The sequence below is a fragment of the Stegostoma tigrinum genome, chromosome 20 (genome assembly GCF_030684315.1).
Source record: "Stegostoma tigrinum isolate sSteTig4 chromosome 20, sSteTig4.hap1, whole genome shotgun sequence".
Classification (NCBI taxonomy): Eukaryota; Metazoa; Chordata; class Chondrichthyes; order Orectolobiformes; family Stegostomatidae; genus Stegostoma; species Stegostoma tigrinum.
Window position 1 is genome coordinate 26,487,119 of NC_081373.1, and position 20,487 is coordinate 26,507,605.

Below are 20,487 nucleotides of genomic sequence, written 5' to 3' on the forward strand. Positions count from 1 at the left end.
GCCATGGGAAATTGTTTCAGAGATAGTAGAAACTGCAGATAGAACATAGAACATTACAGCACAGTACAGGCCCTTCGGCCCTCGATGTTGTGCCGACCTGTCATACCGATCTCAAGCCCATCTAACCTACACTATTCCATGTACGTCCATATGCTTATCTAATGACGACTTAAATGTACCTAAAGTTGGCGAATCTACTACCGTTGCAGGCAAAGCATTCCATTCCCTGACTACTCTCTGAGGAAAGAAACTACCTCTGACATCTGTCCTATATCTTTCACCTCTCAACTTAAAGCTATGCCCCCTCGGGCTCGCCGTCACCACCCTGGGAAAAAGGCTCTCCCTATCCACCCTATCTAACCCTCTGATTATTTTATATGTTTCACTTAAGTCACCTCTCAACCTTCTTCTCTCTAATGAAAACAGCCTCACGTCCCTCAGCCTTTCCTCGTAAGACCTTCCCTCCATACCAGGCAACATCCTAGTAAATCTCCTCTGCACCCTTTCCAAAGCTTCCACATCCTTCTTATAATGCGGTGACCAGAACTGTACGCGATACTCCAAGTGCGGCCACACCAGAGTTTTGTACAGCTTCACCATAACCTTTGGTTCCAGAACTCGATCCCTCTATTGAAAAAGCCAAAACACTGTACGCCTTCTTAACAGTTCTGTCAACCTGGGTGGCAAGTTTCAAGGATCTGTGTACATGGACACTGAGATCTCTCTGCTCATCTATACTGCTAAGAACCTTACCATTAGCCCTGTACTTTGCCTTCCAGTTACTCCTACCAAAGTGCATCACCTCACACTTGTCTGCATTAAACTCCATTTGCCACCTCTCAGCCCAGCTCTGCAGCTTATCTATGTCTCTCTGCAACCTACAGCATGCCGGAGAATCTTCGGGCCGAAGAAGGGTCTAGGCCCGAAACGTCAGTCTTCCTGCTCCTCTGATGCTGCTTGGCCAGCTGTGTTCATCCAGCTCTGCACCTTGTTATCCTAGCCATGGGAAATGCTGGGTGGGGTGCTCTCGGAGGGTTTTGTGTGCACTCAATAGGCCAAATGGCCTGCTTCCACACTGTAGGGATTCTACGAGTCAGGAGATGAAATTACACTGCAGTAAGTCAAAGGCATGACTGCAATTGTTGAAATAAATGGAAATAAAACTTCATAATGCAGCAACATGGGTCGAATAGAAAGAATCATCAATGGCACCTCTATAACCTCAAGAATCCCATTTGTCAGAAGAAATCTAATAATACAACAGGATCAGGAAAAAATTCAGTTGTTAGCTGAATAATAGGAAATTTTATTGAAACACAGAGAGCCAGTTGGGTGCTTCCAGCTGTAAAATTCAAGAATTGGCTTTGGGATGTCATATCTACTTTGTTCCCTGCCACAGAATCACTGAAACCTGGAATCACTCTTGTCTTGTGATGCATGCCAGCACTTTGAAGTCTCTTATCCAAGTTTTGTGTTTCCTTTCATCTACTATTATCATCATTCATTTCACAAATCCTAAAAGATTCTGGCTGTATGATCTGGAGATTGCAACAGCTAATTAGTACAACACATTCCTCCAGCAAAAGATTATAGCATATAATGGAAGGGAATCTGCAGGAGAAAGTACAGAGATCTGTACATTAATTTATTATGAAGAGGATACTCTGTCAATCATTGAAACTAACTCTGGCTTGGCATTTCGGAATGGAGATGTGGGAATCAAGATGCTTCAGTTGGTTAATGATTATATGTACATATTCTTTTCTGTTTCTATGTATTCTTCAATCACTCATCAACTGCCAGGCTCCTATAGGTGATTGAAAATGTCTCCATAAAATAGTATGCTGCTCATGCAGACCAAAGCTAGCAATGGTGACTTCTATTCTCCAGAGGCTATAGTTTCTGGAAATAGAAGACGTTCTAATTCCCTGTATCTCAGATAGCATTGCCACCAACATTATCATTCACCTAATCTGTTTCACTTAGAAATAGTCACTAGGCCTGGGGGAAAGAGAGGGAGTTGGATTATAAATACTGTGTTTTTTTTTTAAATTTGAATTTGGTGAATTATTGTCACATGTACCAAGATACAACAAAAAGTATTGTTTTGCGTGTTATCCAGGCAAATCATTCCTTACATAATTACATCAGGACAATAGAACAGAAAGTAGCGTATTGTGTTACAGCTACAGAGAAGGTGCAGAGAAAGATCAACTCTAATACAAGAGAGGTCTGTTCATAAATTTGATAACAACAGGGAAGAAGCTGTTCCTGAGTCTGTTGGTACGTGATTTCAGACTTTTGTATCTTTTGCCTGATGAGAAAGGGTGGAAGAGAGTATAAGCAGGTTGGGAGATGTCTTTGATTATGTTGGTTACTCTCCTGAAGCAGCAGGAAGAATAGATGGAGTCAACAGAAGGAAGGCTGCTTTATGTGATGGACTGGCCTGAGTTCACAGCTTTAACTTCTTGCGATCTTGGGCAGACCAATTACCCCAACAAGCTGTGATGCATCCAGATAGGATACATCAATGGCGTATCTATAAAAATTGGTAAGAGTCATAGTGGACATGAAGTAGGCAGACAGGGTTATACCAGGCAACAGGAAACCAGAGGCTTAAAGGCTATCAGATGCTGGCTGTAAAAGGATATTAATCTTGATCTCAGGGTCCTTCATGAACAAATGGAGTGTCACCAAGACTCAAATGTGTCTGAAGTTGCTGGGCAGCCTCTTCAGTTTGCTGGAATGGTTGTGAACTTTTCTGCTCTGACATCAACAGCTAAAGATCATCATGGTCACCCTAATACATTCTGAAGAGATCACAATAATTACAGCAACATCTTCACATCTTTCCTCTCTGGGAGAGTCCTCAGCAGGTCAAATAACCCAATGTGAAGACAACAACTGAAGGCCTATGTAGTCCATTTGAAAAGGCTAATGCCAACTGGATTGCAAAGTATGGTATCTCTTAGAGGGCGCGGTATACTAAGGTGACTCTTGCTCTGCAATGTCACAAACTTGAGGGCTTATCTGCTTCCATTAAGGCAATTTGACTGCTGGCCTTGGTAACTAGAATTCCAATCCCTCTCTCTTTTCCAGGATGGGAGCCAGTGGGTGAAACTGTTTCCCTTTACAGCAGTGGCTTAGAGGAGCACTCCGAGAGTGAGTGAGAGAGGGACCACTGAAATTTGGACAGCCAGGTTTTCTTACCTTGCACTTAGCCCTGGGGTTGCAGGGGTGTGAGGTTTGGAGACTTTGTGTCTCATTTCCATCCCATCTACACATCAATCCTCAGGTAGCACATAGAAATATTAGAAGTAGGATTTCAGTACCAAGAAGGGTGCTGATGTTCACTCTGTCCATCCTGCCAGGTGGATGCATCAGATTCCATGACACCATTTCAAAAAAGCACAGGGAAATTCACTCTGATGCCCAGAAAAATTTTTATCCCTCAACCAACACCATGAAAACAGATTATCAGGCAGGAGGAAAATGAACAATTGTAACATTATGACGGTATTACAGTTAAAAAGTACTTCCTTGTCTGTAAGGTGCTTTGGGACTTTTTGGTGTGGTAAAATAGATTACATAAACACAAGCTTTGTTCTACCCCCTCGAGATGCAGCGCTAATGCTCTGCCTAATTCTGAATTATTGCAAGACACAGCTCAATCCTCTTAGCACTGTTTTCAAATATTTGTTTTATTTTAGTTTTGCATATAGTCATAATGATCAATTTAAAGAAAAAGGAAAATGTGAATGCCTATGTAGGAAAACAGCCAGAATAAATCTTTGCATGTCTAACTGACAGTGCTAATACATTTAAACAAAGGGAGAGAAAATGTAATGTAAGAGGCATTGTGTTATTAACTAGATGTTGAGCCAGAAAATCCTTACCAAATATTTAAGAGCTCTGTAACAATATTATAGGGTTCTATTAGACCACAGATAAAACATTATGAAATGCAACACTGTCCATTCATAACATACCACTACAAAATATAATTATTTAATCTCTAACTTTTCAAAAAGAATCTAAATATTAGAAGTGCATAGCTCACCAGGTAACATCAGAAAGAGAAGACAGGCAGGGAATTATTCTGAGTGGGATCTTCTATCAGTTCCAGAGCGCTATTCAAAATATTAACCTATGTTCCTTTATCAAGCACTGGACAGTCTGTTATGCACTATCATTTTTACACTTTCAAAATTTACAGTTCTGTTCTTAATGCCTCATTTATCAAAGCTTCTCAGTCGTGGGCGGAAGATAAAGTTGTTTCAAGAAAAAGAAGAGTGCCGGACACAGACAGTGGAGAGTAGAAGAAAAATTTTGGAAATTACACTTCTCTACCCCCCCCCCTCTCCCCCAACAACAAAGCCCACCATGTTGCCCAGTTTTCTGGACCCAAGCCTCTTTACTGAATGTATGCTTGACTGGAGGTTGAGCCAGCACATGTCATAATTAGATTAAAATGGGGAAGTCAAATAAGCAGCAACATTGAATAAGTTATCAAGGCAGGCCTGGCAATGCATTGAAGATAGTTGTGTAGGCCTTGCTCAGGAAGGACAGAGGTCAAAGGTAAGGTTACCAACTGGTGAAAATTCTCTGACGTATGCTCCTTTCCGATAAAGCTGGATCAGGGAATTTATCTTTGTATGGAACTTTGTGGTATTAAAACTTGGCTTGCAAATTGAAATAAAGTACCTGGTTTTACACCTACCTGTTGGCAGGGTAGTGGTTGGCATGTAAAATCCAACAGGCAGCCTAGTCATTTGCTCCTGGCCTGTTTGAAACTTCATGAGGGCCAGAGGAGGAATTGGCAGCCTGTCACCCCCTGGGCCAACTGAAGCCTTCAGGCCCAATAAATGGCCACGTTCATCCCACAACTGAGTTGGTTGGCATTGGGAAAGGTGCAGGGAAATTCTTGTACAGATCCCCTGCACTCGTAAGAGATTCCCTCCCCCAGGCTATCCCACCTTTCAATCTTCTCCCTCAGTCTTTTGAACATGTTCCTGCCATTTCAGCAAGACCCAAGGCTCAGTTACCTCGGCCGTTCATCATGGTGGGATGGCTTGTAGCACCAGCAGTAGCCACAAATCCCAGAAGACTACAGAACTGCAGGCCATTGGATTGGCTGACAGCTCTCCAGGCCAGGATAGAGGCAGAAGTCCTGCTTAAAGCACTTAATGCTGCTCTCAGAATTAAACTGGTGTAGGACAGCCATCGTGATTGTGGCACAGGTCCAAACATAACCCTCTCCTCCCATGTTTCCGACCCTTTAGTTGTTGGTGCAGGGAAAGCAGTTGTGCCTTGCACAGTTCTGCCTAATACTCTGGTGTAAATCACAATCTCTGTGTCTTAGACAGTTCAGTAAACAAATCATCATTTTCTGTCATTGTTCTTCTCCCATTCTCCTACTTTTGCAATTAAGCAAAGTTTATGGAATACAAATTTGATATGTGTAAGAGATGGAATAATTTCAGCAAGTTCTTAAAGCCCTATTACCCGCAAGTTATCTGATTCTTGAGACGTATGGTCTTTTTTTATTAGCAGCCTGTTTCTTAGTCAACAATAAATGCTTTAAGGATTAGTATGCTTGTCCCCACATGTCATACTGGAGGAATTTTATTAGCTCCCTACTAGCTTTTACCTGTGATTAAAACAGACAGCTAAACTTTTGTTGCTAAAATAATTACAACTCCCATCTTAACAACATCACAGAATGAACACAATCATAATACTAATTTGTGTAAATCATTCTTTATTCTAGCTGACAAGACTAATAAATGGAAACAGAGGAGTCTTGCACATTCAGTGTAATGTGGGCATACCTTATTAACTACACATTCAACCAGAACGTATCTTGATATAGTATACCAGCTGCTAAGAGGCCACTTTGCATTTCTTCCAGCTGTTGCACTCCATGTAAGAGATTGTAATCAGCAGTTCAATTTTTAAAACCTAATTTGCATATGACCCCTCAGTATATAGGAGGCAATTCTTACCACGAAGGACAGGCAGGTTTGGGACAGATGGGAAGTAATTCATTTTTAAACCTCACATCAGACTCAAAATTACATGGAAGTGGTTTGAACTGAAGTGGTCAGTCAGGAAAAGGTTTTGTGCCTCCTAATTCCCAGGATTTTTAAGCATTTTTAACCAGCTGTGGTTCTGTATTTTGCAGTTGGGAACCCTATAGATAAAGGGGGGGCAAGGCGGGCCTGATCACTAACCATCCACTTTGTGCAGTTATGCTCCACCCCACCAAGTGGGCCAGGAGCATTACTCTTGGCCACACAATCTGGTTTCTTTGCAGAACTTGCAATCTCCAAGTTGCTTTCCATTGCCCTCCCATCTTCTGGCAATTTCCAACTCATCTCTGATTTTGTCACTCCCATGATATCCTGTTTAGCTGCCATCCATTCAGCTGCTTTCCCACCCAACACTGTCAACCTGTCAATCAGAGAGGCTGCTGGGGGCAAGCCTAGTAAAAATTTGATAAGGTGTGTGGCTGTTTACTTTGAGAGGGGGTCTGGGGATCCCTTCCTCCACAGTTTCATGGGCAAAATTTTCTTTTCACCCTCAGTATGGCCCCTAGTAAACATCAAAAACATTGCTTCCAAGTGGACAAATTCATTTTCTTTCAATGATGTACAATTTCCCATTTTGATTAAATCTATTTAAATTATAACTACAGTCTAGGACCAAGTCAGTTCACATAAATGATCCTCCTTCTTCTATCACGTGACTTTTCACTTGTTCCAACCTCATTATGGAGTGAATTCAAATTGTGAGTGCTGCAGATTAGTTGACATTTCCTGTCACTTTTAGGATGGAAACAATATTGTCGAACTAATATGGTGGCCAGTAAAGTTATTGGATACATAAAGATTTGAAAAGATATTTGATAAAACTTTCATTTGCTACACTATTCTAACACAGGGATATAAACACTGAAATGGGTTACACTGTAACTTGCATGTAATGCTGTTGAAATGAAAATCCAACATTACACTCTTTGATCTTCAGATTCTCAAGGCAATAAAAATGTGTCAGATTATGTGAAGCCATTATTAGATTCTCAGCTTTAAGTGGCTGTATAAAATGCCACTATGGCCCCGTAGTAATAAAGTGTGCCTCAACCAGATCAATATTGTTTCAAGTTGTAGGGTTATCTGCCCTATGGATGTCCACTTGCAAGGATTGACAGAACTTCTTGCAAACTCTCAGTAAGGCCAGCAAGTTGAACGTTTCACTACTTGAAGACTTAGTATAAAGAATGGGAACGCAAACAAAGGAAAGAAGCAAGTTTGCATTTATACAACACTTTCCATGTTGTCCCAAGTGTCTTTATAGCCAACAAAGCCATATAGAAAAACCACTGACAATATTCACACAGCAAGCTCCCACAAGCAGCAATGTTAAAATGATGAGGTTAAGATAATAAAATGTGAGGCTGGATGAACACAGCAGGCCAAGCAGCATCTCAGGAGCACAAAAGCTGACGTTTCGGGCCGAGACCCTTCATCAGAGAGGGGGATGGGGGGAGGGAACTGGAATAAATAGGGAGAGAGGGGGAGGCGGACCGAAGATGGAGAGCAAAGAAGATAGGTGGAGAGGGTGTAGGTGGGGAGGTAGGGAGGGGATAGGTCAGTCCAGGGAAGACGGACAGGTCAAGGAGGTGGGATGAGGTTAGTAGGTAGCTGGGGGTGCGGCTGGGGGTGGGAGGAAGGGATGGGTGAGAGGAAGAACCGGTTAGGGAGGCAGAGACAGGTTGGACTGGTTTTGGGATGCAGTGGGTGGGGGGGAAGAGCTGGGCTGGTTGTGTGGTGCAGTGGGGGGAGGGGATGAACTGGGCTGGTTTAGGGATGCAGTGGGGGAAGGGGAGATTTTGAAACTGGTGAAGTCCACATTGATACCATATGGCTGCAGGGTTCCCAGGCGGAATATGAGTTGCTGTTCCTGCAACCTTCGGGTGGCATCATTGTGGCAGTGCAGGAGGCCCATGATGGACATGTCATCAAGAGAATGGGAGGGGGAGTGGAAATGGTTTGCGACTGGGAGGTGCAGTTGTTTGTTGCGGACTGAGCGGAGGTGTTCTGCAAAGCGGTCCCCAAGCCTCCGCTTGGTTTCCCCAATGTAGAGAAAGCCGCACCGGGTACAGTGGATGCAGTATACCACATTGGCAGATGTGCAGGTGAACCTCTGCTTAATGTGGAATGTCATCTTGGGGCCTGGGATGGGGGTGAGGGAGGAGGTGTGGGGACAAGTGTAGCATTTCCTGCGGTTGCAGGGGAAGGTGCCGGGTGTGGTGGGGTTGGAGGGCAGTGTGGAGCGAACAAGGGAGTCACGGAGAGAGTGGTCTCTCCGGAAAGCAGACAGGGGTGGGGATGGAAAAATGTCTTGGGTGGTGGGGTCGGATTGTAAATGGCGGAAGTGTCGGAGGATAATGCGTTGTATCCGGAGGTTGGTAGGGTGGTGTGTGAGAACGAGGGGGATCCTCTTGGGGCGGTTGTGGCGGGGGCGGGGTGTGAGGGATGTGTCGCGGGAAATGCGGGAGACGCGGTCAAGGGCGTTCTCAATCACCGTGGGGGGGAAGTTGCGGTCCTTAAAGAACTTGGACATCTGGGATGTGCGGGAGTGGAATGTCTTATCGTGGGAGCAGATGCGGCGGAGGCGGAGGAATTGGGAATAGGGGATGGAGTTTTTGCAGGAGGGTGGGTGGGAGGAGGTGTATTCTAGGTAGCTGTGGGAGTCGGTGGGCTTGAAATGGTTCCGCCTGGGAACCCTGCAGCCATATGGTATCAATGTGGACTTCACCAGTTTCAAAATCTCCCCTTCCCCCACTGCATCCCTAAACCAGCCCAGTTCATCCCCTCCCCCCACTGCACCACACAACCAGCCCAGCTCTTCCCCCCCACCCACTGCATCCCAAAACCAGTCCAACCTGTCTCTGCCTCCCTAACCGGTTCTTCCTCTCACCCATCCCTTCCTCCCACCCCCAGCCGCACCCCCAGCTACCTACTAACCTCATCCCACCTCCTTGACCTGTCCGTCTTCCCTGGACTGACCTATCCCCTCCCTACCTCCCCACCTACACCCTCTCCACCTATCTTCTTTGCTCTCCATCTTCGGTCCGCCTCCCCCTCTCTCCCTATTTATTCCAGTTCCCTCCCCCCATCCCCCTCTCTGATGAAGGGTCTCGGCCCGAAACGTCAGCTTTTGTGCTCCTGAGATGCTGCTTGGCCTGCTGTGTTCATCCAGCCTCACATTTTATTATCTTGGAGTCTCCAGCATCTGCAGTTCCCATTATCTCTGATACTATTAAAATGATGAGGCATTTGTTTTAAAAGTGATGCCAATTGAGGCTAAACATCCACCAATACAATGGGAAAGCTCCCCTGCTTTTCCTCAAAATAATTCCAAGTGATCTTTTATCCTACCCACCTGACAGCACAGGTGGGGCGTTTGTTTGAAATTTTAGCTGAAAGGCGTGCAGCCCTTCTTCAATACTACATTAAAGCTGAGACCGTCTGCTCAAATCTCAACAGCACAGCTTCAAAATCAGGTGCTCCACAAATATCAGTTTTGAGGTAGCTGACACCTTCAATGAGGGCAAGATCAGAGGTCCATGCAAAGCTCAGGACAACAGACAACTGGATTCTGTTTTTGGGGCCAGAGTTTTTAATTGGACAATCAGTGTGTATTGAACGTCAGAAATATCACATGCGATGGCAGAATTTTCTGGCCTTTGCAGTGGTGCATTGGGATCCAGGAAGGAGAGCAAGTACGCACCCTGCCACACTCCTGCCTCCACTCGGGGTGGGAAGGCCTGTGGTAGAACATCCTGCCTGGCACTAATTGAGGCTCTTAATTAGTCCCAAGGCGAGAAAATGACCACCATGGAAAACATCAGATAGAAAGGTGGTATCTTCATTGATGGGGGATGAATAACAGCTATGGTTGGGCCAGACAACCTCGAAGAAAGTGTGGAGGTAGTCACAGGGCTTATCAACTGTGGAGGCCAGCTGTTTAAACACCCTGCCTTGATGCTTTGTAACTATCCCCAATGTAGAGTGAAACAGAAACGTTCTACAGCTCTCACCCCTCACACACCTCCAACCATCCAAAGTGGCCAACCTCATGGCCCCACCAAACACATTCCATCACCAATCATGTCAATGAATGGCACTTCCACATCCATTACACAACTATACACTTTCTCGAACCACTGAACCTTATAGTGATAGTTGAATGCACAAAGAATGCTTTATAGAAGTGATTTATTTATAACTTTTCACATGTTATGACCACAATGTTTAAAAAACTCTGTTCATTGCAGCTCATCCAGTCCTTATAAAGTTTCATTATCTGAAATTGCAACATGCTTGAAATGACTGAAGCTCATAAATGAATATTGTGTAACTGACAAAAATCAGACAGCCAATGTTCTCATTCAGGCTCCAGTTCAGACGGCTGCAGATAATGTCTGATCAAGGACACTGGGTACTTTGGTGAGAACCGTTCTCAGCCGATGCTGCACTCCCCATGCTCCCTAACCGGATATACTAAACTCCTCCAGCCATTATTTATCTGGGGTTGGGTTATTCTGTGATGCTTGGCCTCCAGTTGGGATCTTCTGTGCAGCTGCCATCATGCTCCCTGTGGCACTACCAACCTCCTACCTTCGGACTGTCCAGCAGCTTTAGATAGGCAGAACCTCCTCCTCTGGGGTTCTGATCCCAGTCAAGGCCCTCCTGCTGGCTTCCCCACTGCCTGACTGGATTATGATTCAATGGGCTTTCCCCAAAGATGGTAATGTATGTTCCATAGTGGTTATCCAACTGGCAGGTGAGAGGTCCGCCACTTCCCCACGGTGCTGTCCATACTTGCTGTGTCTCCTTCAAGTGTCTCTTGTAGGGCAGCATCAATACACATGCTTATGTTTTATTTCCCCCTAGGCTGGGTACAACAATTTGCCAGTCACTATCAGTGATCCACGGAAAGTCTGCACCCCACAATGCACTCGGTGATTCTTACCAAATTTCACAAGCAAGATGTAACCCAGAAGAGGTTGATAATGAACTGGAGGAAGCAACAGAAGAAACAACATTGTAAGGGCAAAGATGACCAAGGGATAGTGACAAAGGAAGTGCAACTACCTCCTGGCTAGAGAAGGGGTTCAGTTTGCCTTCAACTGTATTGCCAAGGGTTTGCTTGGTCATTGTTGCTGGGCCCACAGGTACAACAGGCTGCTGAGGTTGGTTTACTTCTGGTGTCATCTCATTGGCTCCTTTTTTTGTCTTCCTCCATCAAATCACAAGTGAGGGATCATTAAACACAGACCCCTTGGGCTCAGCAAAAATAAACTGATGCAGTTACTGTCAAGTTCCACTTCCAAATGCATGAGATCCTTGTCAACTCTCAACATATATTCAACTATATTGGACTCAAGATGTTAATTCTGTTTCTCTCTTCAAAGATCCTGCCAGACCTGCTGAGTTTCTTCAACATTTTCTGTTTGTATTTCACTGGAAGTGGTCGAGTTAAGCACACAGCAAATGTAAGGTAGAAATGTTGCAAATTTTCTTCATATGCAGTGCTCAGATTGACAATGAGCAGACCTCAATCAAAACACACCAAATGATGCCAAGCTAGGCACAAATTCCAAGCACAGCATTCAACAAACTCAGAATCTCATGAAATTACTGCGCCTGGTCAGTCAATTTTCACAATGCAAAACGCCAATGTGAATTTCAATGTTATCCATAATACCAGACCACTCTAGTCAAGGACAATGTAGACAGAAAGCAGTTAACTAGAAGCCAGTAACGTTTTTCCAATTTCTACTGCACAGAAATTTAACACAAGTGCATTGCCCAGCACAATCCCAATTGCTTTCGAGCAGAAGCATGTCGCTGTGTGAGGAAAGACTTGAATGTTAAAAACTGGCTTTGCTACATCTGAATTAAGACTGAAATGGCTCTTATTATGTACCTTCAAGAGGGGGAGTTGCAGTCTCTAAGCTGAAAACTACAGAATATGAAATTAGTTGATGTTTTGAATTCTGGTGTAGCGCCATATTCTTCTCAAGAGGAGATGTCTGTCTACGAATAGTGGTCATGTTAGTATAGCCCTTCCTAACAACCAATCTCACCCCTGCTTTACCAACACTGCATCGGCATCTATAAACAATTACATTCTGTATTTTGTGAATTTCTGTGGCATGCTCACATCCATTAACATCATATCCGAAAACATATCTCCTTTATCAGAATACTGTGATTTTGACTAAATTAATCTTCCATTATCATGGTTCTTTTACACACAGCTTGAGCCTTACGTCTTCTTATGTGATGTTAAACCCCTAGTTGTTGAAAACACAACAGATTTCCTATCAGTTATGTTCCCTTTGTCCGCCACACAGGGCAATCCATGATAACACAGGCTCAACATCTTAAATCTTTCAAAGGAAGATATCAGGTAAATTCCTTAATAACTCAAATAAAACCTTGCTCCATGTTTATTTATCCAACCAGGGTCATTGTTTCTCCCAAACTCAATGCCACATAATTATTAGAATTCACAGGATTAGGATTACTAATTTTAACATGCTGAACTGTACGAATCGCAACTTACCTTCCCACTATTAACTTAATCGTGTTGGTAAAGATTCCATTCAGAGCAAGGGCCAGAGAAACAGCTAAGTATTGAAAAAGAAAAACAGGCATTATAAGATGCTTTCAAACTAAAAGCGGAGGGAATATTATAAAAATACAGACAAGAATTTGAAAGAAAAGGGCAATATACACCGAGTGAATACTTTACCTAAACAGGCCTCTTTAATCTCTGTTTTGTCTGTCCTTCGAATTATTTTGACAACAAAGATCACTGCTAGGGGTGTAAGGAATGAAATAGCCTGTGGAGACAGCAAACCACAAAAGTACAGGCTCATTTAGAATTGCACCTACAGGATTATTACTGAATGCTACAAATCGTATACAATATCTGACATCTAATATCTCTGTGGTATCAACTGATATCATGAAGTGCACTCAAATAAAATAATTGTGATCTCTGATAAATAGCATGATAAGGACTGCTAATTAAATATTAAACTAAATACACATTGTGATTTTTCATTCTTTTCTTTCCCATATACAGCCGATGTAAAGTCTGTTCCATAACTGTCACTCTGATGCTAACATACACTAATTCTATCATTTTAAATGTTCTTCTACCTTAAGATAAATGAAGGTTTCTGATATTAATACATTTGCCAGTAAATAATGACCCAACAATGACTTGTCCTCGCTCAGTGTTAATTACACATAATTCACCAAGAATGTATTTTGTAAATGGACATCTTTAATACATTAATTGCCAGTGATGAGTTTGCAATATTCAGTATGGAAGATGTATATGGATGCAGATAAACATGAAAATAAGGAAAGAATGGAGTAGAAACAAAGCTTTAATCCAATTAAAATGTGATGTTGCCTTATAAATTGCACAAAGCATTAACTCTGCATTGATCTCAGGCCATGATTAAACCATAAAGCAAAGAAAAGCATGCATTTGTATCGCACCTACAAGATATCCCAGTGCATTTTACAGCTAATGAAATCCTACTGAAGTGTCATTCCTATTGTAGCACAGCAAAAAAAGGCAGCCAATTTCCACACCACAAACTCCCATAAAAAATGACAGAATCAAATAATTTGGTTTTGTGATGCCAGTTGAGGGATAAATATTGGTTAACACACCGGGGACAATTGCTCTGCTCTGTTTTGAAGTAGTGCTCTGAGATCTTTTGAGTCTATCCAAGATGGCTGACCAAGACTTGGTTCCGTTGCTTACCTGAAACGTAGTACTGCCAACAGTGCAGCACTGTGCTGTCAAACTTGATTATTTGCTCATGTTCTGGGCTAGAATTTGAACCTACAAATGCCTAACTCATAATTCCTGACTACATGAAGTTAAAGTCTCCAATATAATAAGTCTTATGTTTGATACTTCATTATGCGATCTATTTCTGAAATCAAGTCGCAAGTTGGGATCTCCCCTGCTGATTGATGATTGTAAAGTGTCCAGTACTATTCAGAACTCCTCGAAATCAAACCATCTGAGAATCTAGCTATCTGCCTTGATATTCAATGACATTAGTATCACTCAATGCCACACCATCAACATTGGCCAAAAACTGAACTCAACTAGCCACACAAATACTGTGATTACCAGAACATGTCAGAGATGGGGAATTCTGCAGCCATCAACGCACCTCCTCACTTCTCTCAAAGCCTCGCCATTTTCTACAATGGCATGTGTCAGGAAGGTAATGGAACAGTCTCCATTTGCAGCTCTATATGCTCTCAAGAAGCTTGACACCATCAAGACAAAGCAACCTACTTGATCAGTACCCCATTCACCACCAGAAACATCTGTCCCCTTCACCAGAGTGTTGGAATACATATAAGATGCACTACAGCAGCTCACCAAAGTTCCTTCAAAAGCACCTTCCAAATCCATGACCCCTATTATAAGGAGTGACGAGTGGGAGTAGATACGTAGGAACACCAACATCAGTAAATTCCCTTCCAAGTTACATGTCATCCAGACGTGGAGCAATATTGTGGCTCCTTCACTGTTATGTAGTAAAATTTCAGATCTGCTTTTCTAACAGTACAGTAGACCTACACCACATTCAAGAAGTTATTCAAGAAGGTGGACCACCACCATCTTCTCAAGGGCGATTAGTCCTGCACAGTAAATGCTGGTCCAAGCTAATGACACTCACATCTCAAGAATGGCTTTTTTTGAAAATATCTTGGGATGTGCAAAGATACTTAGCTTTAAGCTGTGCCACAATTTGTCTCATGACTTCCTGAAGTCTTGTACCTGATTTTCTGAAACATTGACAGCTAGGAGCATTGCAGTATGACCACAGAATAGCATCAACATTTCTTTTGCAATACTGTAACACCAGTCAGGGTGAAGTTTATTCTCAAAACCTGTTGACCACTTCCAAGGCATAGGTCAGGTGTATGATGGAACGCTGTCTACCTGTCTGGATGGTGCACTTCTAATAACACTCAAGACATTTAGCAGCTAGGACAAAGTAGCCCACTTGTTTGGCAATCATATAAAAATTATGGCAGAGAAACAGGCCATTCAGCCCATCATGTCTCTCTGGAAAAAACATGAATGACAGTGTGTTTCTCAGTATAGTTTACAATATGGGAATTTGAGTAACAGACCCAGATTTCTTTTTCTCCCATGTGCATGCATACATGTGGATTTTTTTAATCATTCTTGAGATTATATGCATCGTGGTTGGGTCAGCATTGATTACCCACACCTAATTGCCTATGAGAAGCTAACGGTAATCTGTCTTCTTGAACTACTGCAGTCCTGGGGGTGTAAAGGCACCCATAGAGCTGTTACAGAGGGACTTCTAAGATTTCCAATTGTGCACAAACAGTGATACATCTCCAAGTCAGAATGGTGCATGATATTGAGGGGAATATGCAAAGCTAGTGCTCTCAAGTGTCTTCTGCCTTTGCCCTTCATAGTGTACGCCTCACTGATGCAGAAGGTGCTCCGTGTGGTCTTGGGGTGAGTTGTTGCAGAGCATGATATAAATGCGCATTGTTGGTACTGTACATCAATAGTGGAGGGAGTGAATGTTAAAGGTGGTGGATGGGTGCCAATTGAGTGCCTTGTCTGGAATGGCACTGAGCTTTTCAGTGCTGTTACAGCTTTGTTCATTCAGAGTAATCAGTGATTGGCTGTTGGTAGGTGAAGAGAAAAGAGACAGTGGGTAGATGTAGGCTGTAAATTGGCGTACTAGTAAGGGGCTGTCATATGGAGGAATGGGAAGAAGGTATGGCCTGCATGAGTTGGCATAGTTTTTTTATTCATTTGTGGGATGTGGGCATCGCTGGGTGAACAGCATTTATTGCCTGTCCCTAGCTGTCCTTCAGAAGGAGGTGGTGAGCTGTCTTCTTGAACTGCTGCATTTCGCCTGCTGTGGGTTGATCCACCATGGCACTGGGGAGGGAATTCCAGGATTTTGACCCAGTGATAGTGAAGGAATGAGGTAAAAGAGGTATGATTGGTGAATCCTGCAGGAATTTTATTTTATTTCTCACTTTTAGAGTGGTAAGGTATCCCTTTGGATAGGAACCTGAGATATCTTTGTATCTTTGGTGAGAGGTAAGATACCGTGTAGGATGGTGAAAAGTCGCCTTGTGCACAAAAGAATAGGAAAACTCCTTAGGATTTGCAAATTTGTCCAAAAAAATAGGTTTGGGTTAAAAATCAACACTGCTAAGGTAGTTGAAAATGCTTGGCTATATAAAACCATTGTAAGACTTGTGCTGCATGGCTGATTCCCCGAGCTACAATTTTCTTAGTAATGTGTCTTTGAGGAATAGCTCCACTAGCGAATTGCATGGAAGTGTTTATTGACTGAAAGTTTTTTAAAAATATTTAAGGTAGACATTAATTGCCTCAAGTTGTTGACTGCAAGATATTGACTACAAACAAAACGTTTGTTTCAAGAAAGTATTGGAAAGCCTAAGCGAAATATTTGTTTTTAAAATGAACTTTGTTTTGCTACTTCACTATATTGGATGTTTGTATCAATTAAAGCATGCAAATTTCAATAGTGGCATAGCTAATACAGTGGTAACTTTATTTTCTGTCCTGACACCTCTTCATTAATGCACATAGTCGATAATGGATATGTTGGCATGGTGGGGGAAAGAATCAAAAGGTGTTGGGTGGCAGCTCAGTTGACATGGGTTTATAAAGGGCCAGAAGATGATTGAGCTTATGTGATAATAGTAGCCATGGATGAAGGTTAAATGGCCATTGGGTGACACAGGGGTATGAGGGACCATGAGGTAGCTGCAGAAACATATGTTGGCATGAATAGTTGGTGAGAGAAGGCAAATATTTTCTATTTAAATATTTAGCTTAAGCTTTGCTTACAGTGCTTTCATCCAGTCTACATCGGGAGCTAAGCAGCCTTTTAAGCTCCTCTGAGCCTGTTGTCCTGACTCCCAAATGAGCCCAAGCACTTGGGAAGATGATCTGAAGGGTGTTAAGCCATTTCAGTTGTTGAGATTTCACCTCATTCTTGACCCTGGGATGAAAATCAGGACCATAGTATCTTTCATAAGACGTAATTCACCTATTGGACAACATTCACTAAACGATCCTGAGTGTGATAAGAATTACAGTCTAAATCAATTTAAGTTTGTCTATCAGGCTTACGTTGCTTTTCACTTATGCAGATTAGAAGCAACAGTTATTTAGACACAAGGCCCTGTTCTTTGGCAAAAGGAAAATGTCCATATTCCAAATAGTTATAGAAACAAGCCAATTCCTGCTTAATTCTATGGCACTGCCATGACCAATTAAAATCAACCTGTCTGGTTTGAATTTGGTCTGTTAATTAAGATATATAATATTTTCAGCAGGATCTGCATGCCAGTCTAGTCATAACAATCAATACCTTCTTTTGATGCTGTATGCACTAAATATTCCTTTTGTATTATTTGTCTTGTGTTTCAGTCCTGATAAGTGCAAGTTGAAAAGTTATGACATCCTGTTGCATTTTAGCGATGTTTAATGTCTTTCAGCGATAACTAGGCACCAATAACTATTCCCTTCTTCTTTTTCAAATTAGTGACATGGGAATTTTTTATATCCACTTGATGAAGCAGGTAGTGGCTTTGGTTACCATCCCCTCTGAAAGAGAAAACCTCCGAAAGTGTCCGTGTGCTGCAACTGGAGTCTCAGCTTGGATCTTGGTGTTCTAATTCTGGAGTGAACTCAGAAGCTTATGATTACAGGTACATCTCATTTCATGTTAAGAGGCATCCTCTGTGATAGATCAAGGACACTGCAACATAGAATCCCTACAGTGTAGAAGCAGGCCATTTGGCCCGTCAAGCCTACACCAACCCACCTAAACTGTATATCTTTGGACTGCGGGAGAAAACCCATGCAGACATAGGGACAATTCAGTCAACTGAGGCTGGAATTGATGCCAGGTCCTCAGCGCTGTGAGGCAGCAGTGCTAACCACTAAGCCACCACACTGCCCAGTGCTATGCCACCTTAAATAATGTCAAAAATATTTAGAATTAGTCTATCCATGTAATTGATCATCCTGGTAATGGAGCTCATTTTCTTTTAGATGTTGTGCTTACTTCTAATTTAAATGCTTAACAAGGTAGCTATCACTCCTTTCTGCCCAACGGGTTATATGCACCTCTTACAAAGTATCTTTAAGATTGAATGAGAGAACAACAAATGAGGGGAGCAAGAATTCTGCCATTTTGAGATCCTGAGAATGGGAGAGGCAGAGTAGGAGGGAGCACAATAGGTATCTCAGTATGACTTGTTCATGTGTTTTGGCGTGTTTTATTCTGTAAAATGGTAAGATTTACGAAAAAAAGACTTTAGCACAGGATACATTAGAAACTTGGCCTCCATTAAAATTTGTTACAGAAATAGGAGGAACTGCCAATGCTGGAGAATCCGAGATAACAAGGTGTAGAGCTGGATGCACACAACAGGCCAAGCAGCATCAGAGGAGCAGGAAAGCTGACGTTTCGGGTTGAGAACTTTCTTCAGAAACGGGGGAGGGGAAAAGGATTCTGAAATAAATAGGGTGAGAAGGAGAGGTGGATAGAAGATGGATAGAGGAGAAGATTGGTGAAGAGGAGATAGACAGGTCAAAGAGGTGGGGTTGGAGCCTTTAACTGTGAGTATAAGTGGGGATTTAGGGTGGGGATAGGTAGGTCCAGGGAGGACGGGCAGGTCAAGGGGGTGGGATAAGGCTGGTAGGTAGGAGATGGGGGTGGGGCTTGAGGTGGGAGGAGGGGATAGGTGGGAGGAAGGACAGGTTAGGGAGATGGGGAGGAGCTGGGCTGGCTTTGGGGTGCGGTCGGGGGGAGGGGAGATTTTGAAGCTTGTGAAGTCCACATTGATACCCAAAATGAAACGTCAGCTATCACGCTTCTCTGATGCTGTTTGGCCTGCTGTGTTCGTCCAGCTGTAGAACTTGTTATGTCCATTAAAATTTGTCTCCTTTTATCAATAGCAAGAAGGTTAATAATTTATTGTCAAACTGTAAAGAACTGCATTTCTAAACCCTGCATTCCCTGATTTGGTGTTAATCTGTTCTAAAAGATATTGAGTAATACAAACTTGGGCTTATTCATATCTAGGTGAAAATAATGATTTATTGCTTAAAATTGACAAAATGTGGCAGCTGTTTATGAAGGAAAATAATACCATGCATATTAAAGACCAGTGTGTTCTAGTGAATCATTTATATAAGTAGCCTAAGGCCACAGTGGATGGACACAAGAACAACTGTCTTTTTCAGTTTTGGCTGTCACCTAATTTCAACTGAAGTCAGAACACAATGCAATGAGAAGAGATGCAAGCTGAGACATGGAGTAATTCAATCTCAGTAGGAACGCTGCAGCTAGAGAGAAAAAAATCATACTGTTGTCTCTGCTGTTTAGGATTTATTATCATGTATCAGACACAAAACAACGAATACAATTTGGTTCTCAAAATCCTGCATGTAGTATGTGTCAGTATAATTTTTTCATATGAAAAGCTTTCCTTAGGCTGTGAATATAATGGTTGTAACATTTGTAAAATCCATTACTCAAGATCTTTCTCTCCCAGATTTTTAATTGCCTTGACCTTCTTCTGCACATTGTTCATTCTGATTACTGTTAAAGCTACCAAGTGTAGAGCTTGTCATAACATCTTCACAGCATCAACTTTATTGTATGAAAAAAACAAAATTGGTACCATCAATGGAAATGGTTAAAGGCTTAAATTGAAATAAACTTAGACTCAAATGCACCTCCCAACAGATCATACTTGTTTTTGAGAAATCTCTATTATCTAAATGGACTGTCATGAATATGGATACTCAGCTATAATACTGAAATATTCAATAAGCAAGAGTTGAGAATTATTTTGCTGATCAGCATTAAAAGAGTCAAAAGAATGTTGAGAAACCCATGTAGTTAATCTTTCTTGATGCCTATAGATGGGCTGCATGATGGCTCAGTGCTTAGCACTACTGCCTCAAAGTGCTGGGATCCTGGGTTCAATCTCACCCTTGGGTAACTGTTTGTGTGGAGTTTGCAATGTCTGCACAGATTTCCTCCCACAGTCCAAAGATATGCAGGTTAGATAGATTGGCATAGCTAATTTGCCCATTATGTTCCTGGATGTGTAGGTCATGTGGGTATGATAGGAATTACAGGGGTCATACTCTTCAGAGGATTGGTGTGGACTTGATGAGTTGAATGGCCAGCTCCTACGCTGTCGGAGGATTCTATGATGCCTATTTATTTAACTCATTTAATTCCATAGCACCTAGGCGGTATTGATGATTTGGTAATAACAGGCAAAGTGTAGGGAGTCTGAGTATGTGTAGGGACAC

At 42.5% G+C, this 20,487-nt stretch overlaps 1 protein-coding gene across 3 annotated transcripts in view; it reads right to left on the reverse strand.

The window, feature by feature from the left end:
• The window catches only part of plpp4 (phospholipid phosphatase 4), a 250,252-nt gene that overhangs the window by 120,608 nt on the left and 109,157 nt on the right, over nt 1-20,487 (reverse strand). For all 3 annotated transcript variants that reach the window (XM_048550709.2, XM_048550712.2, XM_048550710.2), the window contains exons 3-4: nt 12,829-12,919; nt 12,640-12,703 (exon numbers count right to left, since the gene is read on the reverse strand). In XM_048550709.2, the coding sequence (XP_048406666.1) occupies nt 12,640-12,703; nt 12,829-12,919 (155 nt within the window). The remainder of the gene's footprint in view (nt 1-12,639; nt 12,704-12,828; nt 12,920-20,487) is intronic.